At 40.4% G+C, this 24,279-nt stretch overlaps 1 protein-coding gene across 1 annotated transcript in view; it reads left to right on the top strand.

The window, feature by feature from the left end:
* LOC132405175 (uncharacterized) overlaps positions 1-23,689 on the top strand; it is a 28,560-nt gene extending 4,871 nt beyond the window's left edge. The window contains exons 3-10 of the mRNA XM_059989873.1: positions 228-497; positions 1,605-1,934; positions 3,733-4,005; positions 8,279-8,386; positions 12,728-12,814; positions 22,880-22,984; positions 23,069-23,112; positions 23,225-23,689. Coding sequence (XP_059845856.1) covers positions 228-497; positions 1,605-1,934; positions 3,733-4,005; positions 8,279-8,386; positions 12,728-12,814; positions 22,880-22,984; positions 23,069-23,112; positions 23,225-23,275 — 1,268 coding nt within the window. The 3' untranslated portion in view covers positions 23,276-23,689. The remainder of the gene's footprint in view (positions 1-227; positions 498-1,604; positions 1,935-3,732; positions 4,006-8,278; positions 8,387-12,727; positions 12,815-22,879; positions 22,985-23,068; positions 23,113-23,224) is intronic.
* The last annotated feature ends 590 nt before the right edge of the window (positions 23,690-24,279 follow it).

Below are 24,279 nucleotides of genomic sequence, written 5' to 3'. Positions count from 1 at the left end.
TCCCTCCTATAATCTCAGTAAGCTACATCCCTTCTCAACCAGTCAGATCAAATGAAATGCAATTTTCATTCCTTGTCTTTTATTCATGTGTCACTGTACAGTATCCATCATTTGCCAAAGACTGGTGGCATTAAATTATGAATGAGTAAATAGAGATTTTCCAGGGTAACAATTCCAAATCATTTCAGATTCTCTCATTTCTTTATTCCACTCCTTTTAACATATAGTGAAGCAAGATCCTCGCTATCAATGGCTGGGCAGTGACGTCACCCTCAGCTGTATCATATCCAGGCTCCCTGACACTGTCAGTCTTCAGTGGACTGAGAAAAATTCATCCCACAACAGAATAAACAATATGGGCCAGATCCAGTTGAATAACACAATCTACCTAATGGTCCGCAATGTCAAGAAACAGGATGAGAAACAATATGCTTGTGAAATACAAGAACATGGAAGAACAGTTCTCACAGTCGATATCGAATTGTACATCAGCTTATGTAAGTGCAAATTCTCCCTTGGAGTAAATATGAGTTATTGAAAAACAAATTGACTGTAACTAAAGCTTCTAAAAGAAACCTTCGTCGACTTGTGCCCAAATTGTGATATCCAGGTTAAACCAGTCGCAAACTGATTGAAGCATGTGTACATTTCCTTCCTTGTGTTTCTGATGGTTCCTCTCCTCTCATGACACCAATACTCAAAATTTGACTTGGGTGCTTCAGTTGCTGTTAATACTGGTTCATGAATAACTGATCAGTTGAGAATAACAACTGATGGGGGAGTGCTCCTTCTGCTGCATCTCTCTATCTTTCCTCTTCTTCCTCTCTTTCTTTTCTCCCCCTCTCCTTCCTCTCTCTCTCCTCTTCCTCTCTTCCTCTCATTCTCCTTGTCCTGTCGGGGCATGACTTATTCCAATTGTTGAAAGCCACTTCTGTTGCGATTGGCTGGTTTAGAAACTGCAGCTTTTTTCCCACTGGATTGGTGCCTGATATCCAGATTCAAAAATCCTGGGTATATAAAATAGTTCATGGAAGGGATTTGCTCCCTTCTTCATTTGTTTAAGGCAAAGATACACAAGACGATTCAGAAGGTATACTCTATGTGAAATTTTAACTAAGTATATTTGTTGAATATTCAGCTTTGTATTGTCCGTAACTTAGGGAACATAAATGTTGGGTTGAATTTCTACTGTTTGTAAATAAGTTATTAACATACCTATTCAAGGTCAGTGTCTTTCCTATTTCACTTGCCAGAACCACAAATGTGATTGAACATCACACTTCTTTCTCACTCCTTCTATTTTTATTTCTTTCTCTCCTTCTCTCTCTCCACATTCTCTTTCTGTCCCTGTCCCTCCATCTTTATTAATTCATTCACAAAATGTTGGTGAATCACAGCAGGTCAGGCAGCATCTATAAAGAGAAGCACTGTCAATGTTTTGGGCCGAGACCCTTCGCCCTGACCCTTCGATGGTGCTTCTCCTTATAGATGCTGCCTGACCTGCTGTGTTTCACAGCATTTTGTGTGTGTTGTTTGAAATTCCAGCATCTGCAGATTTCCTTGTGTTTGTTGTTTTTAAATCATTAGCTGTTTTTCTATTTCAGCAAACTATGGGAAAGAGTACACACATTTCTGGCCAATTTTTGGTAACAATTCGCTCTACCTGAACTGTAAAACTGAGAACCGTAATCAATCAACATGGTACTGGAAGAAATACAATCATGAAAAGAGAACTAGGGTGATGTCTTCTGATGACAAAGGACAAAGGGACTCCACACTTACCCCAGAATTTTGGAATCGAATCAGGCTGCAAGAGTTTGATGGGATGAGCTTTCCTTTGCAGATCTGCCCTGCAGAATTTGAAGATGCAGGCAATTACACATGTACTGTGGAAACGCTGGAATTTTTAACAGTGGAACTGATAACCACAAAAAGTAAGGCTTAGAACATATAGACAGTGGCACTGAAATTCACTATGAGTTCCAATTTATTGTGGGCTTCAGGAGACATTGGTAAAACAACGGGCAACAAATAGCATTTTCTGTCGTTTTCCAAGATTCCTGGTGGAGCTATGGTATGAACTTAATGGGATTCTGGCAATTTCAGCCACAGACTGTCTGTAAACTTGCTGAGTTCAAGAATGCATGAAATGTCTACTCATTCATTTGGACAAACATGCTTCCATATTCCCTTCTGGTTTCGCATCTCCCCTATTCCTTTCACTAGATCCCTTTACTGGTGAAAATATGAAGGGTTACAAATTCAACATCTAGTTGTAATGGGGATAAACAGGTGCATAAGGCAGCACTTCAAACTAATTAATTTAGATTCAGTTTTGTGTGTGTGTTAAACTATGTGTTAAACACATAGTGTATGCTAACAGAAGATGCTAGGAAGACTACAGATAAATGTACTGTTAGAGTAAAACAGATGGTCTCATGATGAGGCCACTCTCAGTTTGGAAGAATAACACCTCATATACTGTGTGGGTAGCATCCAACTTGGTGGCATAAACATTGATTTCTCTAACTTCCAGTAATTTCTCCCTTTTCCTCCTCTTTTTTTACATTCCCCATTATGGCTCCCCTTCTTCTCTCCTTAGCTACCTATCATCTTGCTCTGGTGCCCCTTTCTCCCATGCTCTTCTTCTATCAGATTCCTTCTTTTTTAGCCCTCTTCTTGTTTCCACATCAACTCCCAGCTTCTCACTTCATCCCTTCTACTCCACCCACTTGCATTCCCCTTCATCTGGCTTTACCTGTAATCCTACCAGCTTGTACTCATTCCCTCTCCCACCCTCCTAGTCTGGTTTCTTGCCCCTTCCATTCCAGTCATAAGGAAGGGTCTGAGCTGAAAACATCAGTGCTAATTCCTCTCCAGAGATGCTGCCTGACCTGCTGAGTTCCACCAGAATTTTGTGTTTGTTGCTTGAATTTCCAGCATCTGCAGATTCCCTCGTGTTTGATCTGAAGAATCTCTTGCGTTTGTGTGTGTACACCCAGATATCCGTAATGAAGGTGTTAGAATAGTTTAAAAGTATATTTGACTACAGAATAAGAAAACTTCAAGTCTTTAAAACCAAATATCTGCAAATGCTGTAAGTAAGAAAAAGGAAGAGAACTAGTCAGCAGTCTGGCTGTGACTGTCGTAGAGGAACCAACTTGCTCTTTTAGGTTGATGAGCTTTTCAGTTACATGATCTAAGATGAACATATTTTCTTTCCCTTCCCTAAAAATCTTTGTGATCCATTTGGACTGGAAAATAGACAATCCCTTAGGGCTGAGCTGTGCTGAGAAGTCAAATGACTATGGGTTGAAGTTCTGCATTGAGAAGTCTTGTTGATGACCAAAGATGCCCAGTGGGGGCAGTCCATTGTATATTATTGGGTTTGAAATAATTGCATGTGCAGTAATTGCCATTAGATTTTGGCATGTCCTATTAACATTACCTGTCTTTTCCTCTTTGGCACTATTACAGTTTTTGCTGGAACTTATATTTTTATGTCTTACTCTATTCTGCTGCCACAAAACAACAAATTTCACCACATATGTCAGTGAGAATTAAACCTGATTCTGATTCTACTTCAAAAATACTGAGGTGTCCAGGGTGGAAAAATTATAAATTCCACTTACAATATTATTTACAGCAAGTACCCTAAAGGGAATTAGCTAAGTATGGCACATCTTGGGTATGAAATACCCTCATGTCACACATTACTTTCTCTAATTGTAGTGACAGTGATTCCATCGCACCCTGTGGTTGAAGGAGACGATGTTACCCTTACCTGCTCCATTTCACACATCAGAGAAGCAACACGGCTCATTTGGATGGAAACTGGCAGGAAGAGTTTTGTTAAAGAAAAGACATTTAACCCCCCAGAAAAAGGTAACATCAGCCTGTCAGTGTTCATTCAGAAGGTTGGACAACATAACAGAAAATGGACCTGTCTTGTGTTTAGTCGAGAAGTGCCAAGAATTTTTATCACAATCCAGCTAGAGATTAATGGTAAGAGTCACAGTAATTTAATAATATGTGTAATGGAAGTGTTTCATATTAATGTAACCAGCTTTATGATTCTTTACAATTATGCATTTTCCACTCAGTGGCTATTTAATTAGTTACTTCCCGTACATATAAAGTGACAACTGAATGTATATTTGTGGCTATCTGCTGCTGTGGCCCATCTGCTACTGTACTTCAAGGTTTGATGTGCTGTGAGTTCATAGATGTCCTTCTGCACACAGAACGTCTACAAATGAGATGTTTTTATTTGTTTTCACACTATTCTCTGTAAACTCTCGAGACTGTTGAAAGTAGCCAGTTTCTGTGCAAATGCAAGTTATTTGCACCACACGCCATGCTTAGGTGCTGATTGTTCTCCTGTCCTCTGTGCAGAGGCTTTGCATAGGGCTGCGTTAAAGCCTTAGACACTCTCGAGTTTTTAATGAGTTTCAGATTGTACGGCCTCCACAGATCCCTGATTTCGACATCATTGAGATTCCCTGAGAGTACCTGGACAGAGACAGAAACAAGCGAGACAACAAACTTCTGCAAAAGAATTCTGCAAGTTCTCCGAGATGTTTGAAACATCTCAATTTTCTTATTAAACTGCACTGACAAAGTACATAAGAGATTTGATGCAGTTTTAAAGGCAAAGAATGAAAGGATGGTCACAGTAAATTTTGATTTGATATTTTTACTGTTTGCTGTTCTTTATAATAATCTTTTAGATATTTAGAAATTTTTATTTCATTATTTTTGAAAGCATCTTTTCTTTACAGATTGTTTTTTTACATTAGCCTAAGACTTCTGCACAGTCACGCATATCAGTTATTGGAACTTCCGTCAATATTTTTTCCAGCATTGAATTCATCATCGCTGGCACTCAGCTATAGAATAATAAATTAACAGGCTGAATATAAATGTAAATGGTGAACTGGTTGCAAATTTTCCTCAATTTTTTGCTGCTTTGAGATACCATGAGCTGCCAGAGAATGAGAGGTCCTGGGGGACTCAGTTTTATGTAAAATATCCTAGTGTTCCCTGAAGCTATGAGTAGAGACCTCTTCTAATGTGCTTTCCAATAGACATCCTCCAGGCCGCATCATCATAATCATGTATCTGTGCAGTTTTTTAATGACACATGCCATCCACTTCAATTAATACAAGAAGTAAATACAAGAGATAAGGCAAATACTGGAAATCTAGAACAACAAACACAAAATGCTGGAGGAACTCAGCGGGTCAGGCAAGAGGGAAATAAATAGTCAATGTTTCAGGCCAAGAGTGAAACTGTAGTGTCAGTGATTTACTCTCACCCTCTTGTTGAAGGAGACAATGTTACCCTTACCTGCTCTGTTTCACATTGAATTGAATTGACTTTATTACTTACATCCTTCATATACATGAGGAGTAAAAATTTTTACCTTCCATCTCTGTCTAAATGTGCAATGTGCAATTTATAATAATTTATAATAAATAGTATGTCCAACAGGATGGTCAATATAACATGGAAGTACAATTGTGTTAGCATGAATTAAGCAGTCTGATGGCCAGGTGGAAGAAACTGTCCTTGTTCCTGTTGGTCCTGGTTTTTATGCTGTGGTATCGTTTCTGGGATGGTAGCAGCTGTGATCGTTTGTGGTTGGAGTGACTCGGGTCCCCAATGATCCTTCAGGACAAGTCTTTGTGAATGTCCTGAAAAGTGGGAATAATGTCCTGATATGCAGGACTGTCTGCACCACTCTCTGCAGAGCCAGACATATCAGACAATTAACATTTTGTTACTTAAAACTAAATATGTTGAAGCATACTTTTCTTTTGTTTTATTATTTTTAGTTTTTAGGGAAACAACACAGAGCAGGGTCTTATTGCCCAATTAACCCAAGCTTGCCAAGTGATCAATTAACCTACTAACCCAGAGTACCCGGAGGAAACACACATGGTTACAGAGAGAATGTAGAAACTCCTTACAAATGGGGGCAGAACTGAACCTGGGTCACTAGCACAGTAATAGTGTTGTGCGAACTGCTATTCTACCTTGCGAACCTGGGCTGTTAGCACAGTAATATTGTTGTGCTACTTTACCATCCTTCTTCAGTAATTTCAATGATTAAATCAGGAGTTGAAAGGAGAAGTTTAGTGACATAAGTAAGACATCGACTTTGCAGCTGTTGTTATACAGAAAGAGGTTTCAGAAACCATTTGCTCTATTCCTGCAACACAGCCAACTGTCAATGTGGTTAGAATGTTGGCAACAGCTCAAGTTGAACATGTAGCAAGGATTGATCTGGAGAGAAAAGCCCAACAGAGCATCTTAAACTTTGACGAATATGGTCCAAATCTGACCCTTTGCCTTTGTACTCTGGATTCTGGTTGTAACATAAGTTACCTTCCACATTTCTGCCATTAAAGTTATAATTCCCCCAGTGTAAATCATTTACTTTTATATCAACACTCTATTATGAGAATGGATAAAGGGGAACCTGCTGTTGAGTCAGGGAGTACTGCACCAAGGAAACACGCCCAATTTCTCCATGGTAACAATTATGCCCACCAAACAAATCCCACTTGGTCTATTTCCACGAAACCCCTTCTATCCATGTACTTAGCCAATTGCCCTTAACTGTCATTACTTCAAATTTAGAAGATTGAGGGGAGATTTGATAGAGGAATACAAAACTATGATGGGTGTAGATAGGGTAAATGCAAGCAGGTTTTTTCCTCTGAGGTTGAGTGAGACTAGAACTTGGGGTCTTGGGTTAAGGGTGGTAGAGTGTGGATGAGCTGCCAGTGCAAGTGGTGCATGCAAGCTTGATTTCAACGTTTAAGAGAAGTTTGAATAGGTACCCGGATAGTATGGATATGGATGGGGCTAGATAGTTTAAATGGGTTGGCATGGACTGTGGGTCAAATGGCCCTTTTCTGTGTTGTACTTTTCTATGATTCTATGTCAGTGTTGTAACAGAAGTTTTCTCTTGATTGATTTTCTTTTGAATAAGGTTGGCTGCTTGTTGAGAGCTTCTAATGTCAGGTCATGTGGCCTCTGCTCATATGCAGAAACTAACACCAGACATTAAAGCTGAGTCCAGATATGCCTTTCTTGAAGCTTAGATGCATGCATCTGGTTACTGAGTTGTGTTGGGAACTATGGTCCTTTATTGAACCTGAACAATTGTAATCATTCTCAGAAATGCACATTTCATGTAAGCTAAATGTTTACTGTATAATTGACAAATTGATACATCTCCAGATCTTTGTTTCTGGAGATGAATAATCTCAGAGTTGTCTACTGCATACATACTTTGATAATAAATTAACCTTTGAACCTTTTGATCTTTTGAAAATGCTAGAGGACCTCAGCAAGTCTGTAAACATCTATGGAAAGGAATATAGTTCCGGTGAAAGGTCTTGGCCCACAATTCTGACTGTTTATTCCCCTCCGTTAATGCTGCCTGACCTGCTGAGTTTCACCAGCATTTTGTGTCTGTGACTATGGGTGAAACTGTGAGTGTCAGTGCAGTATCTTTTATTAATATCTGACAGCTAAAGGCAGTGATGCTGATGATTGAAAATTGTTGTTTGAAGGCTAAATTGGCAGGGTTAGGATGGCCAAAGTGTTCTGACATCAGATGTATCAATGCTATGGAGCAAGTCTTGGGCCTTATCCTCTAAGAAATTCTGGATAGAGTGTAAAGAGACTGCTACATGGATTGTTAACCACATAGATTGTTAATCATAACACTTATTCTTGCCAAGTTATTAATATTTCCAGTCTAAATATTTATTTGTCTTTTATGTGTCATGTCTATGACATGAATAATCATGACCTTTCCATGACCATGATAGTTCTTGGCAGTTTTTTCTGCAAAATTGGTTTGCAATAGCCTTCTACTGGGCAATGTCTTTACGTGATAGGTGACTCTAGCCATTATCAAAAACTCTTCAGAGATTAACCTTCTGGTGTCAGTGGTTGCATAACCAGGACTTGTGATATGGATGAGCTGCACAGTGACCATCCACCATCTGCTTCCACGGCATGGGGGGCAGTTAAGCAAGTGCTAAGTGCTACCTGCAGTCTAGCAGAGGAAAGGAGCACCTTACACCTCCTTTGGTAGAGACCTATGTCCACCTTGTCACTCAAATATTCAATGATGCCAAAAAGACATACAACACAGACAGTTTAACTACCAAGTTCATCAACCACCTATTGATACTATTCCTAAGTCTATCCCTTTTTTATTCAACTCATATTTTCATCATTTTCTTTTTCCTCTAGAGAAAAGTGAAGCTGCTTATTTGAAGTTGATTGTTATACCTGTGGTCCTGGTGCTACTGTGCCTCATTGCAGTAATGATAACCTACCACAGGAGGGTGCATAAACCAGGTAAGAGAAAACACTGTCTGCAATTAAGTGCCAGACAAAACTGAGGATAAGACAATGTTTATTGCCCCCTTAAGCATAAATCTCAGTGCTCACTGGAGAGTTTTATGCTGGGAAACACAATATGCAGGAGTAAAAATTGAAGTACAAATGTTGCACAGGGAATGTCGAGCCAAAGGCCAGTTTGAAGAGGAAAAAGGTGTAGAGCTCACAACAGTCTTCTCCAGGCAACTTGGGAGAGGCAATAAATGCAAGCCATGCTATCAATAACCAGATCCTGAAAATAATACATAAATAAAAAATGCATACCTACAGGAAAAAACATCAATAAGATTGAAAGAGTGAAGAGAAAATTCACAAGGATGTTGCTATTTCTTGAGGCTCTGACTTACAGGGATAGGTTGAATAGGTTAGGACTTTATTCCCTGGAGTGCAGTAGAATGAGCTGGGGGATCTTAAAGAGGTACACCAAGTTAAGGGGTATGGATGGGGTGAATAGATGCAGGTTTTTTCCCCGCTGAAGTTAGGTAAGATGAGAACTAAAGGACATATGTTTAGGATGAAAGACAAAATATTTAAGGGGAATGTCAGGGGGAATTACTTCACTGAGGGGATGCTGTGAGTGTGGTACAAGTAGCCAGCAGAATGGTCGACACGAGTTGAATTGTAACACTTAAGAAAAGTTTGGATTGGCCTGTCGGGAAGGGGCCCGGTCGAGGGAAGAGCCTGGTGTAAAAAGTGCTAGTCTTTGGCTCAAGAGTCTTCGGTGAGGAGACTACGCCAGGCACAATTGCAGCGGGTGAAGACATGACCGCTAAGCTGACTCAGTGTGCTACGTGCATGATGTGGGAGGTCAGGGACACTGATGGTGCCCCCGGCTGCTACAGCTGTGGAAAGTGTGACCAGATTCAGCTTCTGAAGGAGCATGTTGCAGCACTGAAGAAAGAACTGGATGACCTCGTTTATCCGTGAAAACGAGGGTTTTCTGGACAGGACCTACAGTGAGGTCGTTATACCGAGGATACCAGAAGAGAGAAAGGGGGCGATGATGAGGAAGGAAAGGATGCTTGAAGTACACGAGACCCCAGGGGATGTACCTCTCATAAACAGGTTCACCTTCTTGGAAGCTGTCAGGACAGAAGATACTACCAGTCTGAGAGGTGGACAGGGCTGTGAGCTGAAAATTGGTGCAGAAGCAGAGCTGAGGGGTAGGGGCCGTGAAGAGCCGTGGTAGTAGGGGACTCCATAGTAAGAGGTACAGAAAGGGGTTTCTGCGGCAACAGGCAAGATTTAAGGATGGTGCTAGGAACCAGGACATCACGGACCGATTGCAGGGAATCCTCAAGGGTGAAGATGAACAGTTGGCACAAATGACATCGGGAAGAAGAGGAAGGACATTCTGCAGCGGGACTTCAGAGAACTCGGAAGAAGGCTGAAAAGCAGGACTTCCAGGGTGGTTATCTCTGGTTTTCTTCCAGTTCCTCGTGCTGGAGAGGGCAGCAAACTCGAGGAAATCTGCAGATGCTGGAAATTCAAACAACAACACACACAAAATGCTGGTGGAACACAGCAGACCAGGCAGCATCTATAGCGAGAAGTGCTGTTGACATTTCGGGCCGAGACCCTTCGTCAGGACTAACCGAAAGCCCGAAACGTCAACAGTGCTTCTCCCTATAGATGTTGCCTGGCTTGCTGTGTTCCACCAGCATTTTGTGTGTGTTGTTGTTTAAATTAGTTTCTTATCTCTTTTTTTTAATATCAATGAAGGATACTAATGCTGACAATGACAACCAGTTGCTGAGAGAAAAAAACTTTATGAATATCTCAAACACTTTATCATTATCAACTTGCCTGTATAGTTCTCTGAAAAAATTCATTATACTGCTATCAGGTTTCAAAAGCAACCAGGCAATTTGCAAGTTCTATTGTAGAAGAAATACAGATCGAGGACCCATTATTTAAAATTTCAAATTCTGAAAATATCCTAAACCTGAAATGTTTTAGTGCACTAACAAAGTGTCACAAATGGAAAATTCCACAAAATGCTGGGAAGGTTCCCTGGTGTCGCGCAGGTCTCTGCACACCACAAACAACTGAGAAGTGACTTCACTTGTGTAATAACAGAAGTTACAAAAAACAGAAAAACTCCACATAAATTGAAAAATGATTATCTCAATTATGTGTTGAAAGCGTGGATTCACCAGTGTTGGAATGAACATATTATATACTGCTTAGCAGTATGCTGATCATGAAACAAACTATGACAACCTTCTGAAAATTAAAAGTAATTGTGAATATTCAGCAGGATGGTTGCAGAATTTAAGACAAGGCACGGGATTAAATTTTTAAAGGTCTGTGATGAAAAGCATCTGCTGTTCAGAAAGCAGTAGAGGAATTCATTGATGAGTTTGCTAAGATCTAAACTGCTGATCTGCTTCATCAGTACATAAGACAAAAAACTGCATACTGCCAGCACATAAACTCAGTCAGAAATAATGGCAATCCCAAGCTATTTTATTATATATTCCAAAATATGAAAAATCTAAAATCCGATATACTTACAGCACCAAGCATTTCAGAGAAGGGGTACTCAAACTGTATGTTGATCTCTTTCTTCATACATTTATCAGCTGTATGTATTTGCGCCTGCTATCATATGAGAAAGAAATATTTGTGGAGTTTCCATTAGTCATTTTGTGTACTTATTATCTATCAATCATTAACTATCACTAAGCATAGTTACAGCATCCAGCTCTTTAAGTTGAACCTTACAAAGCCACATAGAGTTGACGAGCACTACTGCACAGAAAGAAGCCTTTTGCCTTATTTTGTCTGCGCTGAACAGTCTAAATGGGCTAAATACGCTATATCTGTCCCATCCATGTACTTACCCAAATTTCTCCAAAACATTGGAATTAAACCTGAAATCACCACTTCCACATTTCTATGTCTACATCAATACACGTTTATTGAGTTATCAATTTGGAAACATAACTAGGAGCAAGAGTTGACAATTCAGCCCCTGAAGCCTGCTCTGCTGTTTAATAAAATTGTGTGAGCTCTGATTGCAACTTCAAACCTGCAACCAAACACTCAAGACAATGTGAGTCAAATGAATTTCTTCTTATCTCATCTTAAATGACTGACCTTACAACATGTTTTACCAGTGACCCGTATTTCTTGGTTACCCCACTAGGTGAACCACTATCGTAAGATATTGAGACCTGACTGGGTGTTGTATGTTTTAATGATGCCCCTTTTATTTTTTCACTCCCTTGCAGATATAAGCCTCACCTTTCTGATCTTTATGTGTAAGATATTCCAGTCAGTTGGAATTGCTTTCCACATAGTAATACTATATCTTTTGATAAATAATGGGGCAATATTTTACATAATACTAAAAATGGGGTATAATCAATGCACTGTACTTAATCACAGTGTTCCTTTGTTTATATCGATTCCCTTCAAAATAATTAATAACAAGTTTTAGTTTTCCTAATTAATGCTATATCTGACCTTATAGAGAAATATAAAATCAGTAGGGACATAGATATGGTCCTAGTGTAGGAGAGTTTTAAACTAGAGGGCATAAACTCAAGGGGAGATGGGAGAAATTCAAAGATGATCTGAGGGAGAAGTTTTGCACACAAAACGGTGGATATAATCGAATGAGCCGCCAGAGGAGGTGGTAGCAGTAGATACAATGTTCAAAAGACACTTAGGTAGATACATAAAAGATTTGGGGGGATAAGGGCCAATGGGACTAGCTCAGGTAGGCAATTTGGTCAACATGGACAAGTTGAGCCAAAAGGTCTGTTCAATGCTGGATGACTCTAAGACTCTATCTGCATATTAGCATTTACAAATTATGCACAATAACACTCAGATCCACCTGTAGCTGAAAACCTCTGCAATCTCTCACCATGGGGATAACATACTCCTTTTTATTATTTCTTTTCTGCCAAAATGTGTTGACAGCTTCACCTTTATTGGTATATGTAACCTCCAAGGCTGAACAGCTGCTTCTTGCTTGCATATTCCACCTCTGTAAGATAGCTTGCCACTACCTCTATCACAGTCTCACTACTGTCAAAAATGTGGTTGTGCTTCTCGCCTCAATTTCTGACTCTTCTGCTGAAGCTACTTCAGACACTTATCTAAACTCCCTGCTCATCCATTTCTACATGAGATAAATCACTCACAGGATAAATACTTTAGCAAAATAATGTGGCAGAAATTCATGCTTCCTAATGCTCTTAATGTGAAATTGCAGCTGAGGAAAAAGCATGATAGGTTTCTTCAATAGTTATTCAAGTACTAAACTGCTTTAACTCACCTTCACAGTTGAGAACGTTCAAAGGGAACCAGTTCAAAGGAAACCATGCACTGCAGAAATTGAATATGCTGCTGTCAGTTTTCAAAACCGACCAGGTAATTTGCTACTTATATTGAATAGTGTTTTGATCAGTTTCCCTCAGTAACCCCAACATTTAATTACATCAATTTGCTCAAAGTTAAAGGGGACAAGGGAGAAGGTGGGACTAGACATGTAGCGGCTAGTCTAACAACCCAGTGCCGCTGCTGGCGGCCCCACAGATTGCTATATTTGCATGTAGTGCCGTCAAGTCACTCCAATATTGATGTTCTAAAAGTCAAAGAATTGTATCGGATCTTTTATTAGCAGATAGCAAAACATACAATCTTGAAGTGATGCAATTAACTGTACTAGGCATAAATTAAGCTGTAACAAAGTGATCAAGAAAAGCTATGACATCCATCTTTCCCCAGCCCCAAAATACCCAGAACAAAGCACAAATACATTACTTATTCCCTTCACTTTTACCACACTAGCCCACTGATGGGATCAGTTACCATAATACACATAATGAACACACAACACAGAACGCAATGCTGATTGAAATCAGATGCATGACCCCTACAGTGAAGGATTGGTCTCGATAGGTTTAAATTGCAAAAAATTGTCCTTGATGAGATATTTAACCAGCAGCCTTCATACTCAATGAGTAGCAAAATATGTATAAAATAATGTAAATCAACAAGTTCACTGGAAGCTGGAAGCCTGGAGCTGCCCTATCCTGGGATTGGAGGACTGTCTCTGTCTCTGAGTGAGTGGGTGGGTAGGAGGAAGGAAAGAAACTTGTTTAGGTGTTTTTCTACTGTTGCTTGTGTTTTCTCATCTGAACACTTTGGGCAGGCTATGTTGATGTTGTGTGGTGCATGGCCAAGTGGTTAAGATGTTGGACTAGCAATCTGAAGGTCGTGAATTCGAGCAAAAACTGAGGCAGCATGTTGTGCTCTTGAGCAAAGCACTTAACCACACATTGCTCCAGTCCATCCAGCTGAAAATGGGTACCGGCAAAATGCTGGGGGTTAACTTCAGTGTCCTATCTTGGGTGGGGGGGGGGGGAAGTCTTGTACTCTCAGTCACTTCACGCCACGGAAACCAGCATAAGCACCGGCCTGATGAGCCTATGATGAGCCTCGGGACAGACTTTAAATAGCTAACTTCATGTTGATGTCAGAATGTGCGGCAGCACATACAGACTGTCTCAGCACATCCCTAGGTTGTGTTGGTTGTTTATGCAAATAGCATATTTCATCATATGTTACAATAAATAAAGGAATCTGAAAAATTGAAGAACTCAGTGAATACTCTCCTGTCCATCACCCGTTTACAGAAATGGAAATCAGACTAAAAACTAACACTCCTGATCTAGTGTAAAGAAGGCAGAAAAAAGCAAAGAAATCTTTGGATAGAGAATGCACTATTGTAGAACCAGATACACATTCCCAAGCTTCATTTTGGGTTACATTTAAGAAAATAATCAAAATTAGAATCAAGTTTATTATCACTAGAGCAGCTGGAATTTGCAGAACTACTTTATTTAATGCTGTGATTTTTCTCCAATCCCACCATTTTGTGAGTGGAGAAAGAGAATAATCACTGTAATTATTGTTCAGCTCAGGAAATGATGCAAGAGGCAGTTTTGGTGCTATGAATATTTTAATTTCACATGTCCGGTATCACTACCCTCTTTTGTCTTGTGGGTTGTTATATTGCACTTTATTAGGAATGTTTTGAAAGGCCAATACAGATGTATTGCACTCATCACTTTCTCAAAGAATGCAATCAGATTTATCACCCCTGTCTGCCCTCACATGTCTTCCAAGATGCAGGTAAAGTTTTTGTATATGCACCATTAGTCATTTTATTTAATAATGCATTTAACATTAAATACAAGGTTTAGCATTATTTGTCACATGTTGATCAAAGCATGCAGTGAAATGTGATTGTGTTAAATCAAATTAGCAATGAATGTGCCGAGCAGTCCTCCAGTGCTGTCACTTTTCCGGTGTAAACGTAGCATGCCCACAACTTACTAACACTAACCGTACAACTTTGGAATCTGGAGTAGCCGGAGAAAGCTCATGTGGTCACGTGGAGAATGAACAAACTTCTTACAGACAGCGGCTAGAATTGAACCGTGATCTTACAGCTGAAATTGTAAAGTGTACACTGCCATGGCATCCTATCTCTACTATCATTGCTATGTACATTTACACATTAAGTAAAGCCTTATTTGTATGAATATGCAGACTTCTGTGCATCTAGAAACATAAGAATAAGGTGCAAGAATTGGTCACTCAAGTTTTAAGCCTACGCTGTAGTTTAATAAAATTGTGTCTGTTCTGAATATATTTGCAATCCCACATCCCTGACTACACAAAGTAACATTATACATCCACTTATCATTTACCTATCCACATCAGCCTTGGAAGTCATCTCAGGGTCCGCTTCCTCTAACCTTTCAGGAAAGATACAGTAAAAGACTTAGGAACTTCTGAAACAGAAATTCACTTTATCTCTGTCTTAAATGGGTAACAGCTTATTTTAAAATTCCTAGTTGTAGATTACCCCACTAGGTGGGGTAATCAGTCAGTCAGTCAAGAACTCACTGGATATTGCATGTTTTAATTTTGCCCCCTTTCAATCTTTTACCTCCCTGCAGATATAAACGCAGCTTATCTATTTTTCATTCATTCAGCTGCTTGCCCATTCCAGCTATTATTCTGGTGCACTTCACTGAATTGCTACTCTGTTTGTAAAGTCCTTTTGTAGGTATTGAGGCAACACACACAAAATGTTGGAGGAACTCAGCAGACCAGGCAGCATCCGTGGAAAAGAGTAAACAGTTGAAGTTTTGGGCCATGACCCTTCATTCATGATCTTCTATTCTCTGCTATCCAATTCCCCCTTCTCCAATCCTTGATCTCTTCCACCACTCAACTTCCCAGCTCTACTTCACCCCTCCCCCTCTCCCACCTTTCTCTTCTTTCCTCTCCTCACCCTACCCTCTTACTCCTTCTTTCCAGTCCGGATGAAGGGTCGCGGCCCAACATGTCAGCTGTTTACTCTTTTCCATAGATGCTGCCTGGCCTGCTGAGTTCCTCCAGCACTTTGTGAGAGCTGCTTTAGACCTTCGGCATCTGCAGATTTTCTCTTGTTTATAGTTTTTGAGATCTGTTGAAGGGTCTCAGCTCACAACGTCAGCTCTTTATTTCTCTCCACAGAGGTTGCCTGACCAGCTGACTTCCTCCAGTATTTTTTGTGTGTTGCTCCAGATTTTTAGCATCTGTAGAATCTCTTGAGTTTATAGAGACAAGTACTGTTCACGGTACTCCAGATGCTGTCTAACTGATAGCCTGTATAACTGAAGCACAGCCTCTCTACATTGGTATACAATTGCTCTCACAATAAATAATAATCTTTTAGCTTATGTAATTACATGAAATACCTGAATATTGGCTTTTACAGTTCTGCACCCAAATCCCCCTATAGCTGAGAACTTCTGCGATCTCTCACAATGGAGATAACAAGCCTCTTATTTTCCCAGGGAAAGTGGATAAATCATTTATTGGTATGCATTGCCTCCAAAGCTGAACAACCACTCCTTGCTTACATACTTTATTTCTACCCTTGTAAAATTGCCTGTCTGTATTGATTTTCCAAACTAGTCGCTGTCAAATATGTGTTCACTCTTTTGTAACCTCCAGACTCAATCTATGCAATGTCTCTTCCTTTGCTTTCTGACATCTCCAAAGGGACATCTCCTATGACCAGACGTATCTTTACCTCCGCCGCCACCATTCCTTTTTCTTTATGGATTGCTCCTCCTTGGACATTCCCTGTACGCTCACTGTACATTCATTCCCATTAATCTCCTTCTCAGCACTTATTCCTGCAAGTGCCCAAAGTTCTACACCTGCCCATTCACCTCCTCTCAGATTAACAGTCTTTCCAGGTGAGACAACATTTCACCTGCAAATCTGCTGGGGTTGACTCCTGTGCACAGTGCTCCTGATGGGGCCTCCTCTACACTGGTGAGACTGGTTATAAGCTTGGGGACCACTTCATCAAGAACCTCTACTCCATCCACCAACAGTAGAACTTCCTGCTGGCCAAATATTTCAATTCTGATTCCCATTTCCATTCTAATATTTTGCCTCTTCTTATGCCAAGATGAGGCCACCCTCAGGGTGGAGGAGAAAAACCTTACAATCTGTGTGGGTAGCCTCCAACCTGATGGCATGAATATCAATTTCTCCTGCCTGTAAAAAAAGGTTTTTCCCTTCCCCCCTTTCTTCAGTTCCTCACTCTGGCCCCTTAATTCTTCTCACCTGCCTATTGCTTCCCCATGGGTCCCTCCTCCTTCTCTTTCTCCTACAGTCCATTCCTCTCTCCTATCAGATTTCTTCCAGCTCTTTACCTTTCCCACCCACCTGGCTTCACCCATCACCTACTAGATACCCTCCTCCGCCTCCCAAATTTTTATTCTGGCATCTTCCCCCCTTCCGTTCCTGAAGAAGGATCTCGGCCTGAGACATAAAGTGTTTATTCTGTTCCATAGATGTTGCCTGATCTGCTGAGTTCCTCTAGCATTTTGTGTGTGTTGCTTCTTCCTCTCATCTATCACAACAGATCAAACAAAACACTGCAGTCCCAGTTTAACCTGCACCAGCATTTCTAATAAGAGGGATTGATCCGAAAGGTGGTGCTAACAATTATTACCCGTCTGATTAGAAATTTGAGAATTTTCAGTAATATTCACATTTCCAGCGTCTGCTGTATTTTAGTTTGTTTGCTCTGCAGATTACACTTTTAAGTAACTGTTATTTACCAGGAGTGCACCTGTGCTTATCAATTCATCCAGTTTTCTTGCTCATCTGCTGAAGCTACTGCACACTCTTGGCTAAACTCCCCACTCATCCATTGCTTCTGTGTGTAGGTGAGATAAATTTGTCAAAGGGGAAACACAGAAGGTTCTTAACACTCATGATGTGCAATAGCTGATGAAAGAAAAATCTATAAAAAAGATATCAATAAGAGTTCAGAGAAAATTTACAAGGATATTTCTGGGAGTCGAGGAACAGTGTTACAGGGAAGGATTGAACAGGCTAGGATTTTATTCACTAGAGCAAAGGAAAATGAGGGGAGATTTACAGACAGACATACTTTATTGATCCCGAGGGAAATTGGGTTTGTAACAGCCGCACCAACCAAGAATAGTAAAGAAATATAGCAATATAAAAACCATAAATAATTAATTAATAAGTTAATCATGCCAAGTGGAAATAAGTCCAGGACCAGCCTATTGGCTCAGGGTGTCTAACACTCCGAGAGTGGAGTTGTGAAGTTTGATGGCCACGGGTAGGAACGACTTCCTATAATGCCTAGTGTTTCATTTTGGTGGAATGAGTCTCTGGCTGAATGTACTCCTGTGCCTAACCAGTACATTATGGAGTGGATGGGAGTCATTGTCCTAGAAGGCATGCAATTTGGACAGCATCCTCTTGTCAGACACCACCGTCAGAGAGTCCAGTTCCACCCCCACAACTTCACTGGCCTTATGAATGAGTTTGTTGATTCTGTTGGTGTCTGCTACCCTCAGCCTGCTGCCCCAGCACACAACAGCAAACCGGATAGCACTGGCCACCACAGCCTCTTAGGCCATCCTCAGCATCGTCCGGCAGATGTTAAAGGACCTCAGTCTCCTCAGGAAATAGAGACGGCTCTGACCCTTCTTGTAGACAGCCTCAATGTTCTTTGAGCAGTCCAGTTTATTGTCCATTTGTATCCCCAGGTATTTCTAATCCTCCACCATAACCACATTGACCTCTTGGATGGAAACAGGGGTCACCGGTGCCTCAGGCCCACCAACAGCTCCTTAGTCTTTTTTCACATTAAGCTGCAGATGATTCAGCTCGCACCATGTGACAATATTTCCCACCGTTGCCCGATGTCACTGTCACCAGAGGTATACAAAACTATGAGGGGTATAAATAAGGTAAATGCAAGCAGGTTTTTCTTGAAGGTAGGTTGAGTGAGATTAGAGCTAGAGATCATAGGTTAATGGTGAAAGCTGAAATATTTAAAGGGAGTATGAGGGGGAATGTCTTCACTCAGAGGATATTGGAAGTGTGGAACAAGCTGCTGGCTGAAGTGGGGGATGCAGGTTTGATTTCAACATTGAAAAGAAATTTGGATAAGTACATGGATGGGTGTCTGAATCAGGTTTAATATCACCAACATATGTATAGTACATATGTCATGAAATTTGTTGCATTGCAGCAACAGTACTTTGCAATACATAGTAATGAATATTAGAAATTACAATAAAAATATATAAAAAATAAATTTAAAAAGAAGTGCAAAAAGAGAGGGTAAAAATACTGAGAAAGTGTTCATGGGTTCAAAGTCCATTCAGAAGTCTGATGCCAGAGGAGATAAAGCTGGTCCTGAATATTGAGTGTGTATCTTCAGGCACTTGTACCTTCTTCTTGATGGTAACAATGAGAAGAGGACATGTCCTGGGTGATGGAGGTCCTTATTGATGGATGCTGCCTTTTTGAGGCATCACATTTTGAAGGTGTCCCAGATGCTAAGGAGGCTAGTGCCCGTGATAAAACTGACTGAGTTTACAATTTTCTCCACCTTGTTTCTGACCTTGTGCAGTGGACCCCATACCAGACAGTGATGCAACCAGTTAGAATGCTCTCCATGGTGCATTTGTAGAAATGTGCAAGTGTCTTTGGTGACATACAAAATTCTCCTCAAACTCAAAATGAAATATAGCACTGTCTTACCTTCTTTGTAGTTGCATCATTATGTTGGGTCCAGGATAGATCCTCAGAGATTTTGCTATACAGGAATTTGAAACTGCTCACCCTTTCAACTTCTGATCCCTCGGTGAGGACTGGTGTGTGTTCCTTCACCTTACCTTTCCTGAAGTCCACAATCAGTTATTTGGTCTTTCTTTTGCTGAATGCAATGTTGTTGCTGCAACACCACTCAACCAGCTGATCTAACTTGCTCCTCTATGCTTCCTCGTCACCATCTGAAATTCTGCCAACAATATTTGTGGCATCAGCAAATTAATAGATGGTGTTTGGGCTGTGCCCATCCACACAATCATGGGTGTAGAGAGAGTAGAGCATTAGGCTAAGCACACATCCTTGAAGAGTGCTGATGTTGATTATCAGCGGGGAGAAGATATTATTTCTGATCCACACAGACTGTGATCTCCTGGTGAGGAAGTCAAGGATCCAAATGCAGTGAGAGGTAAATATTACTAATGTCCAGGTGCTTCAAGGGCAAGTGCAGAGCCAGTGAGATTGCATCTACTGCAGGCAGATTGCAGCAGGTCCAGGTATGTGCTGAGGCAGAAATTTAATCTAGTCATGACCAACTTCACGAAACACTTGACTGTAGTAGATGTGAGTACCACTGGATGATAGGCATTATAGCAGCTCATCCTGCTCTTGTTGGGCACTGGTATGTTTGTCACCAGTTTAAAGCAGGTGGGAAACTCCAAACGCAGCAGTGAGAGATTGAAGAAGAAGTCCTTGAACACTTCTGCCAGTTGGTTATCACAGGTTTTCAGAGCCCTATTAGGTATACTGTCAGTGCTATAGGCCTTCATCCTCTTGAAAGATATTCTGGCATCACCCTCTGAGCCAGAGATTCCAGTGTCAGCAGATGCAGCAGGGTTTCACATAGATCTGGTTTAATTCTCCATTTCAAAGAGTGCATTAAAGGCATTGAGCTCAACTGGAGGTGCAGCAGCACAGCCATTCATGATGTTAGGTTGCAAATCTTGCCATAGATGGATGTAATAAAAAAAGGATGTAATAGAGAAATGGAGGTCATTTAAGGGTGAAATTATGAGGGTACAGAATCTTTATGTTCCTGTTAGGGTGAAAGGAAAGTTTAAAGGTTTGAGAGCACCATGGTTTTCAAGGGATATTAGAAATTTGGTTCAGAAAAAGAGGGATGTCTACAATAGATATAGGCAGCATGGAGTAAAGGAATTGCTCGAGGAATATAAAGAATGTAAAAGGAATCTTAAGAAAGAGATTAGAAAAGCTAAAAGAAGATACGAGGTTGGTTTGGCAAATAAGGTGAAAGTAAATCCGAAAGGTTTCTACAGTTATATTAAAAGCAAGAGGATAGTGAGGGATAAAATTGGCCCCTTAGAGAATCAGAGTGGTCAGCTATGTGTGGAACTGAAGGAGATGGGAGAGATTTTGAATGATTTCTTCTCTTCGGCATTCACTAAGGAGAAGGATATTGAATTGTCTAAGGTGTGGGAAACAAGTAAGGAAGTTATGGATCCTATGACAATTAAAGAGGTAGAGGTACTGGCGCTTTTAAGAAATTTAAAAGTGGATAAATCTCCGGGTCCTGACAGGATATTCCCCAGGACCTTGAGGGAAGTTTGTGTAGAAATAGCAGGAGGTCTGAATGAGATCTTTAATATGTCATTTGAAACGGGGATTGTGCCGGAGGATTGGCGTATTGCTCATGTGGTTCCATTGTTTAAAAAGGGTTCTAGAAGGAAGCCTAGCAATTATAGACCTGCCAGTTTGACATCAGTGGTGGGTAAATTAATGGAATGTATTCTTAGAGATAGTATTTATAATTATCTGGATAGACGGGATCTGATTAGAAGCAGCCAGCATGGATTTGTGCGTGGAAGGTCATGTTTGACAAAGCTTATTGAATTTTTTGAAGAAGTTACGAGGAATGTTGATGAGGGTAAGGCAGTGGATGTAGTCTATATGGACTTCAGCAAAGCCTTTGACAAAGTTCCACATGGAAGGTTAGTTAAGAAGGTTCAGTTGTTAGGTATTAATGCTGGAGTAATAAAATGGATTCAACAGTGGCTAGATGGGAGATGCCAGAGAGTAGTGGTGGATAATTGTTTATCGGGATGGAGGCCGGTGACTAGCGGGGTGCCTCAGGGATCTGTTTTGGGCCCGATGTTGTTTGTAATATACATAAATGATCTGGATGATGGGGTGGTAAATTGGATTAGTAAGTATGCCGATGATACTAAGGTAGGAGGTGTTGTGGATAATGAGGTGGATTTTCAAAGCTTGCAGGGAGATTTATGCCGGTTAGAAGAATGGGCTGAACGTTGGCAGATGGAGTTTAATGCTGAGAAGTGTGAGGTTCTACATTTTGGCAGCAATAATCCAAATAGAACATACAGTGTAAATGGTAGGGCATTGAGGAATGCAGAGGAACAGAGAGATCTAGGAATAACTGTGCATAGTTCACTGAAAGTGGAATCTCATGTAGATAGGGTGGTGAAGAGGGCTTTTGGAATGCTGGCCTTTATAAATCAAAGCATTGAGTACAGAAGTTGGGATGTAATGCTAAAGTTGTACAAGGCATTGGTAAGGCCAAATTTGGAATATTGTGTGCAGTTCTGGTCACCGAATTATAGGAAAGATATCAATAAATTAGAGAGAGTGCAGAGACGATTTACTAGGATGTTACCTGGGTTTCAGCAATTAAATTACAGAGAAAGGTTGAACAAGTTAGGTCTCTATTCATTGGAGCGTAGAAGGTTGAGGGGGGATTTGATCGAGGTATTTAAAATTTTGAGAGGGATAGATAGAGTTGACGTGAACAGGCTGTTTCCATTGAGAGTAGGGGAGATTCAAACTAGAGGACATGATTTGAGAGTTAGGGGGCAGAAGTTTAAGGGAAACACGAGGGGGTATTTCTTTACTCAAAGAGTGATAGCTGTGTGGAATGAGCTTCCTGTAGAAGTAGTAGAGGCCAGTTCAGTTGTGTCATTTAAGGTAAAATTGGATAGGTATATGGACAGGAAAGGAGTGGAGGGTTATGGGCTGAGTTCGGGTAGGTGGGACTAGGTGAGATTAAGGGTTCGGCATGGACTAGGAGGGCCAAGCTGGCCTGTTTCCGTGCTGTGATTGTTATATGGTTATATGGTTATATAGCTGATGTGAATCTGATTTCATCTCTAACCTCAGAAGATATAGAGGACTTTGGTCCATGTGCAGGTCAATGGGACTAGGCAAAATAATAGTTTGGCACTGTCTAAATGGATCAAGGTGTTGTTTCTATAGTGCTCTATGATTCTATGTTTCTATTCCTCTTCACAGTCAATGAAAATCAAAGGCAACCTGAAGATTATCAGAAAACCTCAGACTCAGAACCATACCAAAATGAAATTCATTATGCTGTTATCAGATTTCAAAAGAGATCAGGTAATTTACAAGTTATATTGTATAAGAAAAATATAATCCCTTTTTATTCAAATGTATTAACTCCAGTATTCAATATCCTCAAAGATCTTATCCTCAATGAGCAATCCAAACTGCATTCTGCAGACACAGTAAGTAAAAATTATTGACTTATAAACTTGGCTAAACATCCTGACTAGCTTTATATGGTATGAAAATGGAGATCACTGTAAAATCTAACACTTCATCTTCATACTTGCTCAGAGTCAACATGTTCAGATGGAGATGGGTCATCTGCAATCTTTGGCACCATAACTCAAAAGAACATCTGAGTTTGGAGAAGCAAAACCTGCAGATGATGAAAATGTGAAATAAAAGCAAAAAACGTGGGACAGACACAGCAAGCTAGACCACATCTTTGGAAAAATATTGCATTATGGTTTGAATAATCTGAGGAAAAATATAGTTGGAAGAAACAAGGACATTTTTTGCTATAGAATGAATTATTACATAATCCTGTTGCGATCAATTCAGTTTGTGTTACATATCAGAAAGTAATGGAATATCTAAGCCAATCAAGGAAACATAACTCCCAAATCAAGATGTGTTCTCCAGGTAATAAGGATCAAAGTGTTGTGGCAAATATCATCTAGATCATGAATGGCAAAGGAATATAAGAACTGAGGAGGTCTGTTCTGTCATTCAAACCTGTATATCTATTCAAATAAATGGCCCAATTTGAATGTTACCTTCACTTGCTCTTCTTAGTATCGTGATCATTAATATGACATTACATTAGTCCCAGATATGACCATTACTTCACCCTTCTCTGCAATAACTCCATGAGGCAGAGAGTAGTAGTGTGCATTCACTCAAGCTGAGTATGGTGTTCTCCCAACAGAAAAGAGGTTGTCTATTGAAGGATCATAAAGTGGCTGTAAAAGCCAATTATGGATACACATACTCTGTGATTTTAGGGTGGATTCCCTTATTGGAGGAGCCTGTGCTTGGCTTTGTTTAAGGTGAGGACACTAATGCACTAGTAGACAAGACTCAGTCCATGACAGGTCAGGGTGCAGAGGCATGGAATGCAAGATGACTAGCTGCATTCTTCCTCCATTTTTACTGCTGTAGTAAGAGTCATAGACAAGTACAGAACAGAATACAGGCCCTTCAGCCCATACAGTTTCTGCTGAACAATTAAACTGCCTACTCCCATATATCTGCATCTGGGCCATAGCCTTCCATACTTCTACCATCCATGTAACTATCCAAACTACTTTTAAATATTGCTATCAAGCTTGAATGCACCAATTGTG

This window comes from Hypanus sabinus, chromosome 15, assembly GCF_030144855.1.
Source record: "Hypanus sabinus isolate sHypSab1 chromosome 15, sHypSab1.hap1, whole genome shotgun sequence".
NCBI classification, from domain to species: Eukaryota; Metazoa; Chordata; class Chondrichthyes; order Myliobatiformes; family Dasyatidae; genus Hypanus; species Hypanus sabinus.
The sequence above is the reverse complement of the archived record's forward strand: the minus strand, read 5'-3'. Positions and strand labels throughout refer to the sequence as shown.